At 35.6% G+C, this 21,272-nt stretch overlaps 1 protein-coding gene across 14 annotated transcripts in view; it reads left to right on the plus strand.

Annotated features, from left to right (window-relative positions):
- The window catches only part of YEATS2 (YEATS domain containing 2), a 122,568-nt gene that overhangs the window by 20,473 nt on the left and 80,823 nt on the right, over positions 1–21,272 (plus strand). For 12 of the 14 annotated variants that reach the window (XR_008997073.1, XR_008997072.1, XR_008997076.1 and 9 more), the window contains exons 2-6: positions 1,895–2,012; positions 10,929–11,026; positions 11,556–11,648; positions 14,592–14,837; positions 16,363–16,478. Coding sequence is in view for 11 of the 14 variants with exons in the window: in XM_057500454.1 (XP_057356437.1) it covers positions 1,913–2,012; positions 10,929–11,026; positions 11,556–11,648; positions 14,592–14,837; positions 16,363–16,478 (653 nt within the window). In the remaining 3 variants the exon portion in view is untranslated. Of the gene's footprint in view, positions 1–170; positions 195–1,894; positions 2,013–10,928; positions 11,027–11,555; positions 11,649–14,591; positions 14,838–14,958; positions 15,000–16,362; positions 16,479–21,272 lie in introns of those variants that run through there. The other 2 variants (XM_057500440.1, XM_057500469.1) reach the window with 2 other exon arrangements.

Consider the following 21,272-nt stretch of genomic DNA (forward strand, 5'->3'; position numbering starts at 1 on the left):
TGTCCTCTGGTCTTTATTCTAGGAAGAGTTGTCTTTGTTATATTTTCATAGATATATGTGGTTTTGGGAGGAGATTTCCGCTGCTCTACTCACGCCGACATCTTCCAATCCCTGTTAATAAGCTTTAAAAACAAAATAATATTTGGATTCAGGGCCTCTGCAAAAATACTCATTTATATTCTGAATTAGAGCAGGTAGGTAGTGATGGTGAACAAACGTTAAATGGCTTGATTCAGGATGTTTATAAATGCTGGAGGATTTTAGAACAATTAAATTTAAGGATACTACACAAGGTAACAGTTATAGGAAAAGCGTTCTTAGGTCTAGGATTTACATATATGTTAGTACATGATGAGTCTCTCTCCCCACTGAAGTGAGTCTATCTCCGGGATAGGTGAAAGAAATGGACTGAGAGCCAAGAGACTTTTAAAACTTCATTTCTGTTTTAACTTTAAGTGAATAAAAGTAAATATTTTTGAGTTAGCATTTTATTTTCATTTATTTTAAAACATTTTACTACCTCAATAAATACACATTGTATATTTTTGCCTTAATTAGGTAAATGTCTCCATCAGTGGCAGAGCAGAAGTTTGGAAATCAGGGGGCTCTGTTTGTCTTTTCTGTGTCACAGATAACGTCCTAATAGCCAACTCGAACAACTGCCCTGGACCTTTTTTCTCATCTGTGTGTCAGTAGACCCTCACTGCCCAGTAAGGGGATCACTAGCCACAGGTGGTTATTGATCCTTTGGAATAATGGCTAGTCCAAATTGAGATATACTCTAAGTGTAAAATATACATTGGATTTTAGAGACTTAGTGCACAGATAAGAATGTAAAATGCCTTATTGCAAATTTATTTTGATTACATTATTGGAAAAATACTATTTTGGGTACATTGGTTAACTGAAATATTAAAATTAATTTCACCCATTTCATTTTCCTTTTTTTAATGTGGCTGCTAGAAAATTTAAATTCCATTTGTGGTTCACATTTTTTTCATTTGAACAGTGCTGGTGTGGACAGCATTTCCTAAACTGTCTCATGAAATATTAGTGAGTATTCAATCAAACACTGTTTGGAAGAGGAGCAGTGTCTAATAGAACTGTTTGTAATGATAAATACGTTCTGTATCTGCATTGCCCAATATAATAGCAACTAACCACTGGTAGGTATTGAGCACTTGAAATGTGGCTAGTTCTGAAATGTGAATGAAAGGGACTGAATTTTAAATTTAATTTTACTTTAAATAGCCACATATGGGTAGCATCCAATATATAGGAACAGTGCAGATCTAGATTTGTGGGATTGTTTTGGTCAAAGACTTGTTTACCATATTGTAAACTTGTTTAACATTAGTCTGTACAGTTTGTGTTTATTAGGAGTAATAATAAATTATCATTAACATTAATTTATTGAGTACCTATTGTATCGTAGGCACTGTGTAAATAGTAGAGAGAGGATTTGTGTAATAAATTACTCACTGAGACCTAAACTATATTGCTTATATTTTATAATATGTTAGATGAATTGTGAATTCCAAGATACTGTGTGGGCTTACCATGCTTTCATCAGTCTAATTTTTTTCCTTTCTTTACGAGGGTCCTTATGAAAGCCTGGCTCCGTATGAAAAGTCTGAACAATGTGCTGCCTTGTTAAAGATTTTTCTCTTGAAAGGGAAATTCATGCTTTATAAAAGATGATGGTGATGATTTTCTTTTTGTAAACTTTTGAAGCTAATTATTATTTTGGTTTTAAAAGGATATGTACATACTTACAGACTTACAAGTGTTGGTATTTTATAATATTTGTGTGTTCCCTTTATATGTGTTACACATATATTGATAAGTACTAGTATCAAGCAGTATTATTAATTAATTTATTGTTGCTTCACAGTGAAGAATAAATGTCATCATGTCTGGAATCAAGCGAACAATCAAAGAAACTGACCCTGATTATGAGGATATATCTGTGGCCCTTCCAAATAAGCGGCATAAAGCAATTGAGAATTCAGGTAGAAATTCGCCTCCCTTGGGGAAATTACTGATTTCTTTGTTGACATATGCCTCCCAACAAGGTTTATAGGAACTAAAATGAAATGAATTTGCCATTGTTGTGTATAATTGGAACAGATTTGTGAGAGGTATTAGCTGAGTGCTCTGTTTAATGATAATAATAATACACCATGTGTGGCATAAAAGTCAGGAACACAACTGAGTAGATAGTGGAAGCATCAATCATGAGATGGCTGTACATCAGCTATCATTGTGTGTGAGGTGCAATCAAAGCCCTGTGATACGCGTAGTGCAGTTTGGTATCGTGAGATGGTTATAGGTGGTACATGGATTAAGGTTTTTTTATTTTGAAGGTTATATATAATAATGTCTGTTGGAAAGACCATGGGTATCACCAAACTTACTTTGTCATGATGACTGTTGCTTAGGATAAAGCTAAAATTATTTTAAAATATTATTTAATTGAGTTAATTAGATGTTTCACATGATTCTCAGATATATCTTTTTTGGAAAAAAACTTTTTTATGGTATCATTAATATACAATCACATGAGCAACATTGTGGTTACTAGATTCCCCCCATCCCATTATCAAGTCCGCACCACATCCCCCATTACAGTCACTGTCCGTCAGTGTAGTAAGATGCTATAGAGTTGCTACTTGTCTTCTCTGTGCTATACTGCCTTTCCTGTGCACCGCCCTACATTATGTGTGCTAATCAGATGTGGTATCTTGAAGGTGGCATATGAATGATGGAAATCTGGGAAATACTGATCTAGTTTATTACTCCTGTACTTATGCTAGTGGTTAAGTTAAGGCTCACAGGCTTTAAATTACTTGCCCAAGATCACATAATTAGTTGAAGAGCAGATCATCAGCTATATGTCAGTTGTTACCCAGAATGTTTTAAGCTATCTCAAAAATATTTGTTAAATGTGAGTTGTTAAAACAAATTATTGCTGCAATTCATTACTGTTCATTTAAATAAGTCTATGTAAGTCAATGCTTATAGCCAGGTACAGAAGGTATCAAAGTCATACGTAAGATGTTGTACCACAAAGATAAGGCCCCTGCAGTTTTTTTGTTGTTGTTGTTGTTTCCTTAATCTACAATTACATGAAGAACATTATGTTTACTAGGATCCCCCCTTTACCACGTCCCCCCCCACGCCCCATTACAGTCACTGTCCATCAGCATAGTAAGATGCTGTAGAATAACTGCTTGTCTTCACTGTGTTGCACAGCCCTCCCCATGCCCTCCCCTACATGCTAATTATACATGCTAATCGTAATACCCCCTTTCTTTTTCCCTGCCCTCATCCCTCCCTTCCCACCCATCCTCCCTAGTCCCTTTCCCTTTGGTAACTGTTAGTCCATTCTTGGGTTCTGTGATTCTGCTGCTGTTTTGTTCCTTCAGTTTTTCTTTATTCTTATACTCCACATATGAGTGAAATCATTTGATACTTGTCTTTCTCCGCCTGGCTTATTTCACTGAGCATAATACCCTCTAGCTCCATCCATGTTGTTGCAAATGGTAGGATTTGTTTTCTTCTTATGGCTGAATAATATTCCATTGTGTATATGTACCACATCTTCTTTATCCATTCATCTACTGATGGACATTTAGGTTGCTTCCATTTCTTGGCTATTGTAAATAGTGCTACGATAAACATAGGGGTGCATCTGTCTTTTTCAAACTGGGCTACTGCATTCTTAGGGTAAATTCCTCGAAGTGGAATTCCTGGGTCAAATGATATGTCTATTTTTAGCTTTTTGAGGAACCTCCATACTGCTTTCCACAATGGTTGACCTAATTTACATTCCCACCAGCAGTGTAGGAGGGTTCCCCTTTCTCCACAACCTTGCCAACATGTGTTGTTGTTTGTCTTTTGGATGGTGGTGATCCTTACTGGTATGAGGTGATATCTCATTGTGGTTTTAATTTGCATTTCTCTGATGACTAGCTATGTGGAGCATCTTTTCATGTGTCTGTTGACCATCTGAATTTCTTCTTTGGAGAACTGTCTGTTCATCTCCTCTGCCCATTTTTTAATTGGATTATTTGCTTTTTGTTTGTTGAGGTGCATGAGCTCTATATTTTGGATATCAACCCTTTATCGGATCAGTCTTTTATGAATCTATTCTCCCATACTGTAGGGTACCTTTTTGTTCTATTGATGATGTCCTTTGCTGTACAGAAGCTTTTCAGGTTGATATAGTCCCATTTGTTTATTTTTGCTTTTGTTTCCCTTGCCCGGGGAGATATGTTCATGAAGAAGTTGTTCATGTTTATGTCCAAGAGATTTTTGCCTATGTTTTTTTCTAGGAGTTTTATGGTTTCATGACTTATATTCAGGTCTTTGATCCATTTCGAATTTACTTTTGTGTATGGGGTTAGACAGTGATCCAGTTTCATTCTCTTACATGTAGCTGTCCAGTTTTGCCAGCACCGTCTGTTGAAGAGACTGTCATTTCCTCATTGTATGTCTGTGGCTCCTATATCATATGTTAATTGACCATATATGTTTGGGTTAATGTCTGGAGTCTCTATTCTGTTCCACTGGTCTGTGGCTCTGTTCCTGTGCCAATACCAAATTGTCTTGATTACTGTGGCTTTGTAGTAGAGCTTGAAGTTGGGGAGCAAGATCCCCCCCCCCTTTATTCTTCCTTCTCAGGATTGCTTTGGCTGTTCGAGGTCTTTGGTGTTTCCATATGAATTTTTGAACTATTTGTTCTAGTTCGTTGAAGAATGTTGTTGGTAATTTGATAGGGATTGCATCAAATCTGTATATTGCTTTGGGCAGGATGGCCATTTTGACGATATTAATTCTTCCTAGCCAAGAGCATGGGATGAGTTTCCATTTGCTAGTGTTCTCTTTAATTTCTCTTAAGAGTGTCTTATAGTTTTCAGGGTATAGGTCTTTCACTTCCTTGGTTAGGTTTATTCCTAGGTATTTTATTCTTTTTGATGCTATTGTGAACGAAATTGTCTTCCTGATTTCTCTTTCTGTTAGTTTATTGTTAGTGTATAGGAAAGCCACAGATTTCTGTGTGTTAATTTTGTATCCTGCAACTTTGCTGTATTCCAATATCAGTTCTAGTAGTTTTGGAGTGGAGTCTTTAGGGTTTTTTATGTACAGTATCATGTCATCTGCAAATAGTGACAGTTTAACTTCTTTACCAATTTGGATTGGTTGTATTTCTTTGTTTTTTCTAATTGCCATGGCTACAACCTCCAGTACTATGTCGAATAGCAGTGGTGAGAGTGGGCATCCCTGTCGTGTTCCCGATCTCAGAGGAAAAGCTTTCAGCTTCTTGCTGTTCAGTATGATGTTGGCTGTGGGCTTATCATATATGGCCTTTATTATGTTGAGGTACTTGCCCTGTATACCCATTTTGCTGAGAGTTTCTATCATGAGTGGATGTTGAATTTTGTCAGATGCTTTCTCAGCATCTGTGGAGATGATCATGTGGTTTTTGTCTTTCTTCTCATTTATGTGGTGGATGATGTTGATGTATTTTCGAATGTTGTACCATCCTTGCATCCCTGGGATGAATCCCACTTGGTTATGGTGTATGATCCTTCTGATGTATTTTTGAATTCGGTTTGCTAATATTTTTGAGTATTTTTGCATCTATGTTCATCAGGAATATTGGTCTGTAATTTTCTTTTTTGATGGGGTCTTTGCCTGGTTTTGGTATTAGGGTAATGTTGGCTTCATAGAATGAGTTTGGGAGTATTCCCTCCTCTTCTATTTTTTGGAAAACTTTGAGGAGAATGGGTATTATGTCTTCTCTGTATGTCTGATAAAATTCCGAGGTAAATCCATCTGGCCCGGGGGTTTTGTTCCTGGGTAGTTTTTTGATTACTGCATCAATTTCTTTGCTGGTAATTGCTTTGTTTAGATTTTGTGTTTCTTCCTTGGTCAGTCTTGGAAGGTTGTATTTTTCTAGGAAGTTGTCCATTTCTTTTAGGTTTTTCAGCTTGTTAGCATGTAAGTTTTCAAAGTATTCTCTAATAATTCTTTGTATGTCTATGGGGTCCGTCATGATTTTTCCTTTCTCATTTCTGATTCTGTTGATGTGTGTTGATTCTCTTTTTCTCTTAATAAGTCTGGCTAGAGGCTTATCTATTTTGTTTATTTTCTCAAAGAACCAGCTCTTTGTTTCACTGATTTTTTTCTATTGTTTTATTCTCAATTTTATTTACTTCTTCTCTGATCTTTATTATGTCCCTCCTTCTGCTGATTTTAGGCCTCATTTGTTCTTCTTTTTCCAGTTTCGCTAATTGTGACTTTAGACTATTCATTTGGGCTTGTTCTGCCTTCTTTAAATATGCCTGTATTGCTATACTTTCCTCTTAAGACTGCTTTCGCTGCATCCCACAGAAGTTGGGGCTTTGTGTTTTTGTTGTCATTTGTTTCCATATATATTGCTGGATCTCCATTTTAATTTGGTAGTTGATCCATTGATTATTTAGAAGCATGTTGTTAAGCCTCCATGTGTTTGTGGGCCTTTTTTGCTTTCTTTGTACAATTTATTTCTAGTTTTATACCTTTGTGGTCTGAAAAGTTGGTTGGTAGGATTTCAGTCTTTTGGAATTTACGGAGGCTCTTTTTGTGGCCTAGTATATGGGTCTATTCTGGAGAATGTTCCATGTGCACTTGAGAAGAATGTGTATCCTGTTGCTTTTTGGTTGTAGAGTTCTATGGATGTCTATTAGGTCCATCTGTTTTAGTATGCTGTTCAGTTCTTCTGTGTCCTTACTTATTTTCTGTCTGGTGGATCTGTCCTTTGGAGTGAATGGTGTGTTGAAGTCTCCCAAAATGAATGCATTGCATTCTATTTCCTCCATCAATTCTGTTAGTATTTGTTTCACATATGTTGGTTTTCCTGTATTGGGTGCATATATATTTATAATGGTTATATCCTCTTGTTGGACTGAGCCCTTTATCATTATGTAATGTCCTTCTTTATCTCTTGTTACTTTCTTTGTTTTGAAGTCTATTTTGTCTGATACTAATACTGCAACACCTGCTTTTTTCTCCCTGTTGTTTGCATGGAATATCTTTTTCCATCCCTTGACTTTGCATGTCTGGGTTTGAGGTGGGTCTCTTGTAAGCAACATATAGATGGGTCTTGCTTTTTTATCCATTCTATTACTCTGTGTCTTTTGATTGGTGCATTCCGTCCCTTTACATTTAGGGTGATTATTGAAAGATATATACTTATTGCCATTGCAGGCTTTAGATTCATGGTTACCAAAGGTTCAAGGTTAACTTCTTTAGTATCTTACTGTCTAACTTAACTCGCTTATTGAGCTATTATGAACACTGTCTGGTGATTCTTTATTCCTCTCCCTTCTTATTCCTCCTTCTCCGTTTTTTATATGGTGGGTGTTTTATTCTGTGCTCTTTTGTATTTCCTTTAACTGCTTTTGTGGGTAGTTGATTTTATTTTTTGACTTTAGTTAGTATTTGGTTCGTCTGCTTTCTTTGCTGTGATTTTATTTTCTGTGGTGACGTCTGTTTAGCCTTAGGAGTGCTCCCATCTAGAGCAGTCCCTCTAAAATACCCTGTAGAGGTGGTTTGTGGGAGGCAAATTCCCTCAACTTTTGCTTGTCTGGGAATTGTTTAATCCCTCCTTCATATTTAAATGATAATCATGCTGGATACAGTATTCTTGGTTCAAGGCCCTTCTGTTTCATTGCATTAAATATATCATGCCATTCTCTTCTGTCCTGTAAGGTTTCTGTTGAGAAATCTGATGATAACCTGATGAGTTTTCCTTTGTAGGTGATCTTTTTCCTCTCTGTAGATGCATTTAAAACTCTGTCCTTGTCCTTGATCTTTGCCATTTTAATTATTATGTGTCTTGGTGTTGTCCTCCTTGGGTTCCTTCTGTTGGAAGTTCTGTGTACTCCCGTGGTCTGAACGATTATTTCCTCCCCCAATTTGGGGAAGTTTTCAGCAATTATTTCTTCAAATACACTTTCTATCCCTTTTTCTCTTCTTCTTCTGGTACCCCTATAATGCGAATATTGTTCCTTTGGATTGGTCATACAGTTCTCTTAATATTGATTCATTCCTGGAGATCCTTTTATCTCTGGGTCAGTTTCTATGTGTTCCTGTTCTCTGGTTTCTATTCCATCAATGGCCTCTTGCATCTTATCCATTCTGCTTATAAATCCTTCCAGAGATTGTTTCATTTCTGTAATCTCCTTCCAGACTTCGTCCCTTAGCTCTTGCATATTTCTCTGCAGCTCCATCAACATGGTTATGACCTTTATTTTGAATTCTTTTTCAGGGAGATTGGTTAGGTCTATCTCCCCAGATTCCTTCTCAGGGGAGGATGTCTGGGTTAGTCTGGTCTGTATCAAATTCTTCTGCCTTTTCATGGCAATAGAGGTAGTTGCGGGAAGCTGGTGCATGTGTCATCTGGGTGAACGTCCCTTCCTGCTGGTTTGTGGCCTTCCTCTCCTGTGAGAACAGCCACCCCTAGTGGCTTGTGCTGGGCAGCTGTGTGCAGACGGGGTTTCTAATTCTTGCCCGGCCGCTGTGAAAGAAGCTCTGCCCTGCTGCCTCAGGCTGCTGCTCCACTATGGCGGAGTGGCGTCAGAGGGGAAATGGGCGGCAGGCTGTTTATCTCCATGAGGGGCCTCCGAGCTGCGCTGCCGCCCAGGGGGTTAGGGCGCCTGGAGTTCCCCGGGATTCCCAGCTGTTGGGCTAAGTGTCCTAGGATGTTTCTGTCCAGCTGTGGGGTCCCTGTCCCTTTAAGTCTTTCAAAAAGCACTTGCTTTTCTTTGTCCCATGGGCGCTGGCTGCGGGGACCCACTCACAGGTTTTACTGTCCTGTTTCCCTAGTACCCAGCACCACACACACTGAGTGTCTGTGCTCTGGTGCAGATGGCTAGGGCTGGGTGTTTAGCAGTCCTGGGCTCCCTCTCCCTCCCCACTCCGACTCCTCTCCTCCCGCCGGGAGCTGGGGTGAGGGACGCTTGGGTCCTGCCGGGCTGCGGCTTGTATCTTACCCTCTTCACGAGGCGCTGGGTTCTCGCAGGTGTAGAGGTAGCCTGGCTGTTGTCCTGTATCTTCTGGTCTCTCTTTTAGGGATAGTTGTATTTGTTGAATTTTCAAAAATATATATGGTTTTGGGAGGAGATTTCTGCTGCTCTACTCATGCCGCCATCTTGGCTCTAACCCCCCTGCAGTTTTAAGTGGTGAAGAAAATTCCAGTCTCTGTAAGTGCAATCAAGTCATGCAATACCAGAAAGTCTTCATGGATTGAAAATTATCAAATCCAGTTCCAAATAATGAAAACATTTCACTGCAAATTATCTTCTCATTCTGTTGTAATTTTATTTACAAGGAAATGTCTCCTTTCAATAACAAGCCAAATAAATGTGAAAGTAATGTAAAACTTAAATTAATTATTCAAATGTATCACATGGTGTAACTTTTTTTTTAATAAAAATAAGAATGGGAAAAACTGTTTTAGTAAACATCATAATTTCAGTTTAAATCTAAGTTCCCAAACACTCAGTCTATGCAGAGACAGTTTTTTGTTACTGAGTGACAGTTTGCTATTCTTCCTCTTGTGTCCATAACCCTACCTAATCTCAAACCATATTTTTATTTTTCAGAATTTTTCTCAAAGTAGATTTTGTATATTTTTTGCTTATATTGTTTGTTGTTTTTGTTTTTACTTATTCCATAATTTAGAAGAATTTCTTTCTGAAGTGCTTATAATAAAACAGCCTTCAGTAATTACAGTATCCGATTTAACCTCTGCCAAGGGTTTCTGCTGGTTTCTGTATACAAGGATATATACAGTAATATGAGAAAATAATCTTTTCTTAAATATGAGAAAAATCAGTCATTTGCCTCTATGCAGACACATCTCCAAGAATGCTTATATCATTAGTAGTTTTAAATTGCCAATCTAATGGCATATTTCATGGGGAGAAAATGACATGGGTCCTCAAAGGAGCCAGATTTTCTCTATAATTTTTCATATACTCCAACGCATGGGTGGTGATTTTTTTCATATTACAAACACAGGATTGTTTTGTGGAATTCCAGGCTTTTCAAGCAGTCCCTCAGCTCTTCTTTTTTCATTCTCACATATCAAGCTACATTTCATGTTCTTATATTTTTAACAGAGTCGGATGTTACTTGGAGGAGTAATCATCTGAATTCTGTCACCTTCAGACAGAAATATTTGTTTACATTTTGCCTCATTTGGTTTATCATTCTTCCTCCCCGCTACCCCCCGCAAATGCATGCATGCAGTTAAGTGTGCACCTCCTTCTTTCTAAGTCATTGGAAAATAAATTAGACCCTTGCAAATACATTTCTGTGTATTTCTTAACGACATTCTCTTATGTAACCACAGTAAAATTATCAAAAACAGGAAGTTTTAGCATTTATCCATTACACTGTCTTATCTGAAGTCCATGTTCAAGTTTTGCCAGCTGTCTTGATACTCTATTTTATAACTGCTTTTCCCTATCCAAGATCCAGTCCAAGGTCACACAGTGCATGTAGTTGTCATATTTCTTTAGTCTCTTTTAATCTCAATATTTGTCTTTCCTGACTCTACTATTTCAATAACATAGGCCGGTTATTTTGTAGAATGTCCTTCAGTTAAAGTTTGTTTGATGTTCTCTGTGATTAGAGTCAGCATTTTTGGCAGGAATACCACCAAGTGATGTAGACTTCTCAGTACATCATGCCAGAAAGCACATGAGGTCAGTGTGCTCCAATATTAGTGATGTTGACTTCTTATCACTGGTGAAGGCCCTAGGTTTCTCCACTTCACAGTTACTGTTTCTTGGGTTTCTTTTGTTGCTTACTAACTTAAATAAAGACAGGTACTGATTAATTAGACCTTGGATTATTTTATGTTCTCTGTGCAGCTCGAGATGCTGCTGTGCAAAAGATCGAGACTATTATTAAGGAGCAATTTGCACTTGAAATGAAAAATAAGGAACATGAAATTGAAGTCATTGACCAGGTATAATGATGATAAGTTTAAAAAAAAACAATAACAAAGATATTGAAAAAAATCTACATGATGAATTGAAAAAGTCTGTTGAGGTAATATCATGGTTTGTTTTTTCCCCTTTGCTGTTCTTTTTAAAAGGAGTGTTCTTATTTTGGAAAAAAAGACATATGCTTTTTTTTTCTTTACATGAGCTTGCAGAAAAAAAAAGGTAAACAAAATAATTACTGGAAATTCCATCCCAAAAGATAATTCCTCTTTGCTCTTGTGCTCCCTGTCTTGGTGGCCATTTCTCAATGACTACACATATATATACATAATTATGCATAATAGTATATTTATATACCCTTGTAAACATCGTCATTTGTCATTCTCTTAAATCTCCTGCCAATCTAATAAGTGGAGAATGGTCATTTTTATTTGCCTTTCTTTAATTATTAAAGAAGTAGGGCTTCTTGGGTTATTTCTTGTTTAATGAATTGTTTGTTTATCTCTTCCATTACTCCACTTTTTTAAGTAACAAGTTAACCTTTGTTTTTAGCGACTGATTGAGGCTAGAAGGATGATGGATAAACTTCGTGCCTGCATTGTCGCAAACTACTATGCTTCTGCAGGACTTCTAAAAGTTGCTGAGGTAAGTTTTCCTCATATGCAGTCATTTCTCGTTACCTGTGTTTGTTGTGTGAAGGGGAAATTAGGGTTGATGTAGAATCCCTGCCTTTGAAATATTTCTCATATTAATGAATTCAAGAAGCCTAGCCTACCTTCCTGGGAATATACAGAAACTTATCATTGCTTTCAGCCATAATCCTTTAATCACACCTCTCTGCATTGTCAGTAATCCTAACATTTTTTCCTTTTTATTTAATCCCTCTCCTAATATTATTTAGTACTGTTGCCAGCCTTTTCATATGCAGAGGTAAGTAAGATCGTATTCTAACTTGTCTTAGTCCTCATTTGATTGTGGTTGTGCCTTAGAGCAAGTTATAGATCTGTTGATTTTCCTCTTGAGTTTTTAATGCTAATGAACAGCAATTTTTAATTTCAATAGATTTTCCCTATTCAGGAAGCCCTGATATTTTTTCTCCCTACTTTTCATGAAAAATTCAAATACACAGAAAAGGTGAAATAAGTACCTGTTTATACATCACTTAGATTCAACAGTTTTAACATTTTGCCATATTTGCTTTATCTATCTTATTTTTTTCTAGAACATTTGAAAATAAGTTTTAGGCATCACGACACTTCATCCCCAAATACTTTATGATGTATTTCCTAAAGGACATTGTTCTATGTAGTCACGATACCTAGGAGAATGATTCCTTGATATTATCAGATAACCATCCATATTCACTCACATTTTCCCAGTTGTCCCCAAAATATCTTTTAAAGCTGGTTTTTCTGAACTAGGATCAAATTATTCTTTATGGGCTACATTTGGCTATTTTGTTCCTCTAGACTTATTTTATCTAGAAAGGTTCTTCCACCCTTTTCTCCCATGTTACTGACTTATTTGAAGAGACCAGGCCATTTATCTTACAGAATGGCTCACATTTGGGATTAATTCTTTTCCTTGGGCTATTCCTTCATTCCCTGTATTTTTCTGTAAATTGGAAATCAGGTCAAGTCTTAATTAGATTAAGGTCAGAATTTTTTGCAGATAATACCTAGTAGGTGGTGCTGTATTCCTCATATTGTATTACATCAGGAGACATAATAATCAGGTTGTCCTACTGTTAGTGCTATTAGGTTTAATCACTTGGTTAATGTGGTTGCCACTAGATGACTCCAGTTATAAAGGATGGGGATAGATTGAACTGAAACAACTGTTTCTTCTTGTTTGACATTTTGATAATTTCAATCTCTTACTCTTTTATAATTTTTAAAAAATTATTCCATTAGAATTAGGTAGCTCTTCTCATGAACAGTACTGGCTCAGTGAGAGGGTGGAAGACCTGGGGGTAGGTGTGATGGTATACTGCTTTGTATCATTCCCTGAGATTTTTATAGCTGGGAGGTACCTGTCATATTTAGGCTTTCATATCATCTCCATGGAGCTTTAGGGTACCTGGTATTGGTGATACTCCTGATACTGTCTTAGAGAAATCTGGAGTGTTATTTGAGTCTAAGCTTAAATGGCAGATTAGTTTCTTCTGTAGGAGTTTCTAGAAAACATACTGAGTCTGAACTACTTTTCTAGAGCTACCATAACAAATTACCACAAGCTTGGTGGCTTAAAACAGCAGAAATTTGTGATCTCATGATTCTGGAGGCTAGCAGTCCAAAATCAAAGTATTGGCTGGGCCAAGCTCCCTTTGAAGGCTCTAAGGAAGAATTCTTCCTTGTCTTCTGTCTTCTGGTGGATGCTGGCAATCCTTGTGTTCCTTGGCTTATAGCTACATCACTCCAATTTCTGCCTCTATCTTCACATGAACTTTTTCCCTCTGTGTGTCTTCTCTGTTTTTCTCTGTGTTCAAGTTTCCTTTTCCTAAGAATGCTAGTCATTGGATTAGAACCCTAATCCCATATGACTTTATCTTAACTTGATTACATTGCAAAGACCCTATTTCCAAAAAGTCACATTCCCAAGTTCAGGGTAGCCATGAATTTTTGGGAGACACTATTCAACCCAAGACAGATTCTGATGGCATTAGTTGTATTGATACTGAATTCAGCAAGATGGGCGTCATAAGCTAGCAGCTGCATGGCATAGGACTCTAGCCACTGTGTTTGAAGAACTGTATTCATTTAATGTTTTGTTACCTTTTATTTATTTACCATTAGCAGTTCTGGACTATGTTGTTTGATGGTCTAGAAATGTACTGATTCTTACCCTGTTACACTCTGATTAGAATTTATTCAAGGATATTTACATTTATCTATTATGACCTGCCATTTAATTATTTTTAGTTTGCTATAACAAAATATATTTACAGCTCTAAAAAAACCTTTATTAGTGAAATATAACAACTTTCTTGCTTTGACCCTGAAACACTAGTCTCAGCTTCCTTTTTCTCACTAAAATAATTATTTTCACCATTCCTAAAAGCTGGGTTTCCCAAGAAGGTAAACACAGTGTGTCATGTAACAGAATAGACAGTATTTTGTATCCAAGTAACAAGATACAGAAAAACAGCCTAGGACTGAGGGCAAACTTTATATATCAATATTAATAATTTAAGCATTCTATACTATATTTTACTCCTATATGGGAGCCATTTTACATAACATTTTTTAAATATTACAGGAATTTTTAAAATATTATTAGAACGGGTGGTGTGTTTGTGTTAAGTAGTGTGAGGCTTATTTTTTTTTAAGTCAGATCTTCATTTCCATATATTACATTTATCTTTCATTTACCTTCAGAGGACTTGGCATCTTTAGTTTCTAGTGTTAGGACCTTTACATAATTATTTTCACTCTCTAGTTTTTGTTTTGTTGGCTCAAACCACATTAAGGAGTGGGGACTTGATTTTATGGGTGTGGGGAGATTTTGAAGGATTTGGAAACATCAGTATTTTCCCTACTTTTGGTGGCTTTGATTAAAAGTTTGTTTTTTGCTCTTTCATTTTTGCAGGGATCAAAGACATATGATACAATGGTTTTTAATCATCCTGCTATCAAGAAATTTTTGGAGTCACCATCTCGGTCATCATCTCCTGCCAATCAGAGATCAGAAACACCGTCAGCCATTCATTCCGAAAGTGATTCTTTATCTCAACACAATGACTTCTTATCTGACAAAGACAATAACAGCAATATGGATATAGAGGAAAGGCTCACAAGCAGCACAGAACAGAGACCAAGCCGAAATACTGGAAGGGTATAGTTGGATGGATGGGAGGGAGCCAAAGGAGAAGGGACCTGGTGCTTACTAAGTATGCACAAATTATCTCATTTAACCGTTATGGCACTGCTAGGCAATAAGTGTATCCTTTTTACAGATGGAAACTGGGTCTTGATGAGGTTAAAGTTGTATTTGTCCGTAAGTATAAGAACTGAGAATTCAACCAATGTCTTTTTGACTTTAGAATTCAGGGCACCCATGCATGGCATACCTCGTAGATGCCATTCATGTAGATATGAAAGAAACCTTGAGGAGTTGGCAGTGCTTTTACTTTCCCCAAGATCTTTCTTGTCTGTCATGTTTATTCTCTGAAGAGTGATTGCTCTTCAGCATTTTCTTCTGTGAAAACTTTATATTCTAAGATGCTTTAGTAACTTTAGGAGGAAATTTGACAAATAGTAAGTAGAATTGAAAACCATTTGTCCCTCTTTCATCTTACCAATTTGTTATTTGTGTTCCCATCTCAAGGTGTTCTGAAATTCTTGGTATGATATTTAGGATAGAGTCCTTTTTGGATGAGACCAATGGTTTTTCTCAGCCAGGTGTTCTGTAATAGAGGAAGTTTACAGGGTGCTTTCCACATACTCAGGCATCAAGGATTGGATTTATTTTTGATAAAAATAAAAATTAAAAATGTTTCTGTTTATAAATTTTTATACATTCATTGTTGAAAATTTCAAACTACTGAAAAGTAAAAAAGAATAGAAAAGTCATTCATAATGCTGCTACCCCAAAATCAGAACTCTAAATATTTGAATTTACTTGTCTCTGTACTGGGCAAATACTGTTTGTTTGTTTGTTTTATTTTAATTAAAAAGATTTTAGGTCATATAGGTCATAGGATTAAGAAACCACCTTTTATGTAACATATATGCTCACATTTTTGTAACAAATATTTAATTCTTACTGTGTACCGGGCACTTTACTAAGAACTGTACAAAACAGTCATGTGAGATAGGTTCTATTATTATTATTTTTATAAATTGAGACTGTGAAGTTAAGTAATTACCAAAGATTACACATCTAGTCAATAGAAGAGCCAGGATTTAAAACCCTGGCACTATATCTTCATAGACTATCTCCAGCGTAAAACTTTAAATTAACCATTATGTTTATATTATTTATCACCGAAAAAAGTTTAGTAGTACAGAAGGTTGAAAAGAAAGTCAATTCCATTGACTTTCTGCCCCATTTCCATTTCCCAGATGCAACACTGTAATAGTTTCTTATATATCCTTCGACACCTGTTTGCATATATGAAGCAGATGTGTATGACTATTAAAAGCACACACACATACACATGTAATTATACTATACAAGCTTTTTATATAAAGTAATGAAAAAAATATAGTAAAATTACTGTTTCATGCTCTGAGAGGTGCCACAAAGCCAGAGAATTTTGCAACTAAAAAAAAATTGTGAGTTACTCCATTCATATCTTATATGATTTTGTTGTTTCTGCTTATGGAAAATTGTCCAAATTGATTATAATTTCTTTCAGGACAGTTCTAGTATTACTGGCTCCCATAAAACAGAGCAGCGGAATGCTGATCTTACAGGAGATGAGACTTCACGACTTTTTATAAAGAAAACAATAGTAGTGGGCAATGTGTCCAAGTGAGTATCTACTTGAATTGTCTCATTTTCAGTCATCCATTTATTTTAATATTCTGGCATACTACTATCAGTCTTAGTAGTAGGAAAAGGCATTAGGATTCTTTTTCCCAAGCTCTTAGTTGTTGTAAAAGTAAAGCAAGGTCCAGAGACTTGAGATTGTGCTTCTGTGTCTGCTAGTCTTTAACATAGAGTAAAATTGTTCTTATAAAAATTTCTAAGACATGACTTTTTACACAAATGGTATATTTCATCAAGCATGTCAGGGTGGACAAGTTTGGAGGAATTTTTTACTTTTTTTGACCTACTTGTGTCATTAGGGGCCTTAGCTAATTCCTAAAAATGTTTATTTGGTTGCCCAGACTGAAAAGTTTTAAATTTATAACAAAAGGTTGCAGAGCAGGTCTTAAAGACAGAATTCCTCCTATCTAGTGGGAGCATCATCATTTTTACCAAGTATCTAGGAATGAATAAAGACATGATAAATCCTCAGATAGCATAACAATTTATTTCCTCACAAAGTCTTATTTGCCCTTCTTCTCCCTTATTAGGTATATTTCCTCGCTGTCTTGTCATTTTTGCTATATATATCATTTCCTGTTTTTATATATTTTTCCCAAATCACTGGACTCTCTTTAGGGTAGAAAGTGTGTCCTGTTTTTTTTCTTTCTTTACAGTAGTTGGTGTTCAGTAAATATTTGATGAATAAATTGACATATTTGTGAAAATTGTAAGTAGATTCAGTTATTGAAAATAAAGGATTTGGAATTTCAGTAACTATCTGGGAGAAAAAAAAATCAGATGAGGGCAAAAAATCTTCCAAACTCCAGTTAGTGGACCACTAATAGCATTTAAATAAAGGCCTAAAATACTATTAAGGCAGTTAGATTTCTGCTTTTTAGATTATTTTAGAGTTAGCATGATTCTATTAGCATGGACTAATAGACCATGTGAAGTGTTAGGATTAGGGTCTTAACTATATAGTACAAGACAGGTCAGCCTAGAAAAGGCCAAAACTGGAAATCCAGATAGACCCACCTGGCCACAAGAGGACTGGGGAGAGACAGACATTGACATTTGCAAACAACTATGCCTAGTTTGTAGGGTTTTGAGGTTTTTTTTTTTAATCAGCAAGAACGAAAATACTGGGTAGTCATGGATTTTAAGCAGAGAGGGAATGATTGCCATAAGAATTGTAAAGTCCTTGTTTTTCTGGAAGAGGGTTAAAATACTGATTTGCTTTAACTTTGTTAAGAATGCTTATTAGAGTATCTAAGATACCAACGGAAAAAACAGACATAGAGATTTAAACTTTAGTAAAGAGCAGGTGGGAAACTGAATGAAAAAAGAGAAAAACCCACCTGATTCCAAAAGAAGGTAAAGCAGGCACAGGAGGGATGTGGAGAAGAGGGGAAAAAAAGACAATAGTATAAAATACTTAATAACAACAAATCTAAATATATCAACAATCTTAAAAAAATGCATAGGGATTTAACTATTAAAAGGCAGAAATTATTATGAGGTAAAGTAACCTAAAACTCAGCTCTCTGTTGTTTATCAGTGATATATCTAAATACAGAAAGACTGAAAATAATAAGCAAATAGGTTAAGATACAACTAGCAGATACTAACCAAAGGAAACCAGTGTAGCATGTTAATATCAGGGAAAACAGACTAAGACCAAAAGCATTCAAAGAGGTAAAGATAGTTTTTATATTTATATAATGGTAAAAGGTTCAAGTCACCAAGAAGATACAAAAATTCATAATCGTAAGTAGATTCAATATGTGTACTTGATAACAGTCTTAAATGCCTAAACCAAAATTGACAGAACCACAAGGATAAATTGCCAAATGTACTGCTATACTGAGAGATTTAATTGGTAGATCAAGCAATACCTGTATGAATATAAAAGATTTGAATATCAGTTAACAAAGCTTAATCTAATGTACAGATATTGAGTGTTACACAAAACAATTGAAAAAGAAGCATTTTTAAGTAAACAATGAACATTTGTGAAAATGGATTACACAGTAAGCCATAAAGCAAGCTTGAAGAAATATCAATGGACTTGTATCATACAGACTATTTTTTCTGACCACTAGTGTGGTAAAGTTAGAAATCAGTGGCAATAGAATAGCTAGAAAACCTCTACTGTCTAGAAATTCATATTAGAAATTCATTCCATATCTTGGCTGTTGTAAACAATGCAGTGAACATGGGAGTGCAGGTAGCTCTTTGATGTCCTGTTTCCATAGTCCTTTCATGTATACACAGAAATGGGTAGTTCTATTTTTAGTTTTTTGAGGAACTTCCGTAATGTCTTCCATACTGGCTGCACCAATTTACATTGTTACCAAAAGTACACAAATGTTCCCTTTTCTCCACATTTTTTACAACATTTGTTACCTCTTGTATTTTTGATGGTAGCCATTCTGACTGGTATAAGATGATATCTTATTATGATATTGATCTTCATTTCTCTTGTGATTAGTGATGCCGAACACCTTTTAATGTGTCTGTTAGCCATTTATGTTTCTTCTCCGGAAAAATGTCTATTCAGTTACTCTGCCCATTTTTTAATCAGTTTTTTTGTTTTTTTTGTTTTTGGCTGTTGTGTGAATTCCTTATACATTTTGGATATTAATGCCTTATCAGATGTATCATTTGAAAATATTTTTCCTCATTCCAAAGGCTACCTTTTTATTTTCTTAATGGTTTCCTTTCCTGTGCAGAAGCTTTTTACGTTTGGTGTAATCCCACTTATTTTTGCTTTTATTGTCTTTGCTTTTGTTGTCAAATTCAAAAAAATCATTTTCCAGACCATTGGTCACGTTACTTACCCCTTATGTTTTCTTCTAGGAGTTTTATGATTTGGGGTCTTAAATTTTAAGCCATTAATCCATTTTGAATTGTTTTTTGTGTATGGTCTAGTTAGGGATCCAGTTTCATTCTTTTGCCTGTGGCTGTTCCAGTTTTCCCAGCACCATTTATTAAAGAGACTTCATTTCCCCATTGTATATTTCAGCTCCTTTGTCATAAATTAATTGGCCATATAGATGTGGGTTTATTTCTGGGCTTTCTGTTCCATTCATCTATGTGTCTTTTTAATGCCAGTACCATACTGTTTTAGTTACTATAGCTTTGTAGTGTAATTTGAAACCAGGAAGTTTGATGCCCCCAGCTTTGTTCTTTTTCCTTAAGATTGCTTTGCCTACTTGTCCCATACAGATTTTCAGATTATTTTTTCTTTTTCTTTGAAAAATGCCACTGGGATTTTGGTAGGGATGCCTTGAATCTGTATATTGCTTTGTGTAGTATGGACATTTTAACAATATTAATTCTCCCAGTGTGTGAGCATGGAATATCTTTCCATTTATTTGTGTCATCTTCAGTTTCTTTCATCATTATCTTATAGTTTTCAATCTACAGGTCTTTTACCTCCTTGGTTAAATTTATTAAGTATTTTATTATTTTTGATGCTGTTTGATGCCATCTTTCTGATTGTTTAGTTTGTAGTGCATAGTTGATAATTGTTGTTGTATAGTTAGTGTGTTGATTTTCTATCCTGCAACTTTACTTTCCTTGTTTCTTCTATGAGTTTTTGAGTGGAGTTTTGAAGGTTTTCTATATACAGTATCATGTTATCTGCAAATAGAGACACTTTTACTCCTTCCCTTCCAATGTGGGTGCTTTTTACTTCTTTTTCTTGTCTGATTGTTTGTCTAGGACTGCCAGTACTGTGTTGAATAAAAGTGGAGAGAGTGGGCATCCTTACCTTGCTCTTGATCTTAGAGAAAGAGCTTTCCGTTTTTCACCATTGAGTATGATGTCAGCTGTGAGCTTATTCTATATGGCCTTTATTTTGTAGAAGTATGTTTCCTCTGTACCCAGTTTATTGAGAGTTTTTATCATGAATGGGTATTAAATTTTGTCAAATGTTTTTTCTTCATCTGTTGAGATGACCATATGATTTTGATCCTTCCTTTCATTAATGTAATATTACTGTTATATTCATTTGTAGATACTGAGCCATCTTTGCATGCCCAGAATAAATTCCACTTGATCATGGTGTATGATCCTCTTAATGTACTGTTGAATTTTGTTTGCTAATATTTTGTTGAGAATTTTTGTTTCTTTGTTTATCAGGGATATTGGTCTATAGTTTTCTTTTCTTATAGTGCCCTTGTCTGGGTTTGGTATCAGTGTAATACTGGCTTAGTAAAATTGAATTGGTAAGTGTTCCCTCCTCTTACATATTTTTTGGAAGAGCTTGAGAAGGACTGGTAACAGTCTTTAAATGTTTGGTAGAATTCTCCCTTTAAGCCATCTGATCCTGGAATTTTCTGTGTTGAAAGTTTTTTGATTACTGGTTCAATTGCCTTATTGTCGTTCTATTCAGATTTTCTATTTCTTCATGATTCAGTCTTGGTAGGGTGTGTTTCTAGGTCTTTATCCATTTCTTCTATGTTGTCTAATATTTTGGCATATAACTGTTCATAAGTCTTATGACCCTGTATTTGTGTGATATCAGTTGTAATGTCTTCTCTTTCATTTATAATTTTATTTGAGTTCTCTCTTTTTCTTCATAAGTATAGCTAAAGGTTTATCTATTTTATCTTTTCAAAAAAGTAGCTATTACTTTCTTTGATCTTTTCAGTTGTCTTCTTAATCTCTATTTTACTTATTTGTATTCTGATCTTTATTTTTCTTCCTTCTACTAACTTTAGGCTAAATTTGTTCTTTTTCTAGTTCCTTGGGGTATAAATTAGGTTGTTTATTTGAGAACTTTCTTTT

Source organism: Manis pentadactyla, chromosome 1 (assembly GCF_030020395.1).
Source record: "Manis pentadactyla isolate mManPen7 chromosome 1, mManPen7.hap1, whole genome shotgun sequence".
In the NCBI taxonomy this organism is placed as follows: domain Eukaryota; kingdom Metazoa; phylum Chordata; class Mammalia; order Pholidota; family Manidae; genus Manis; species Manis pentadactyla.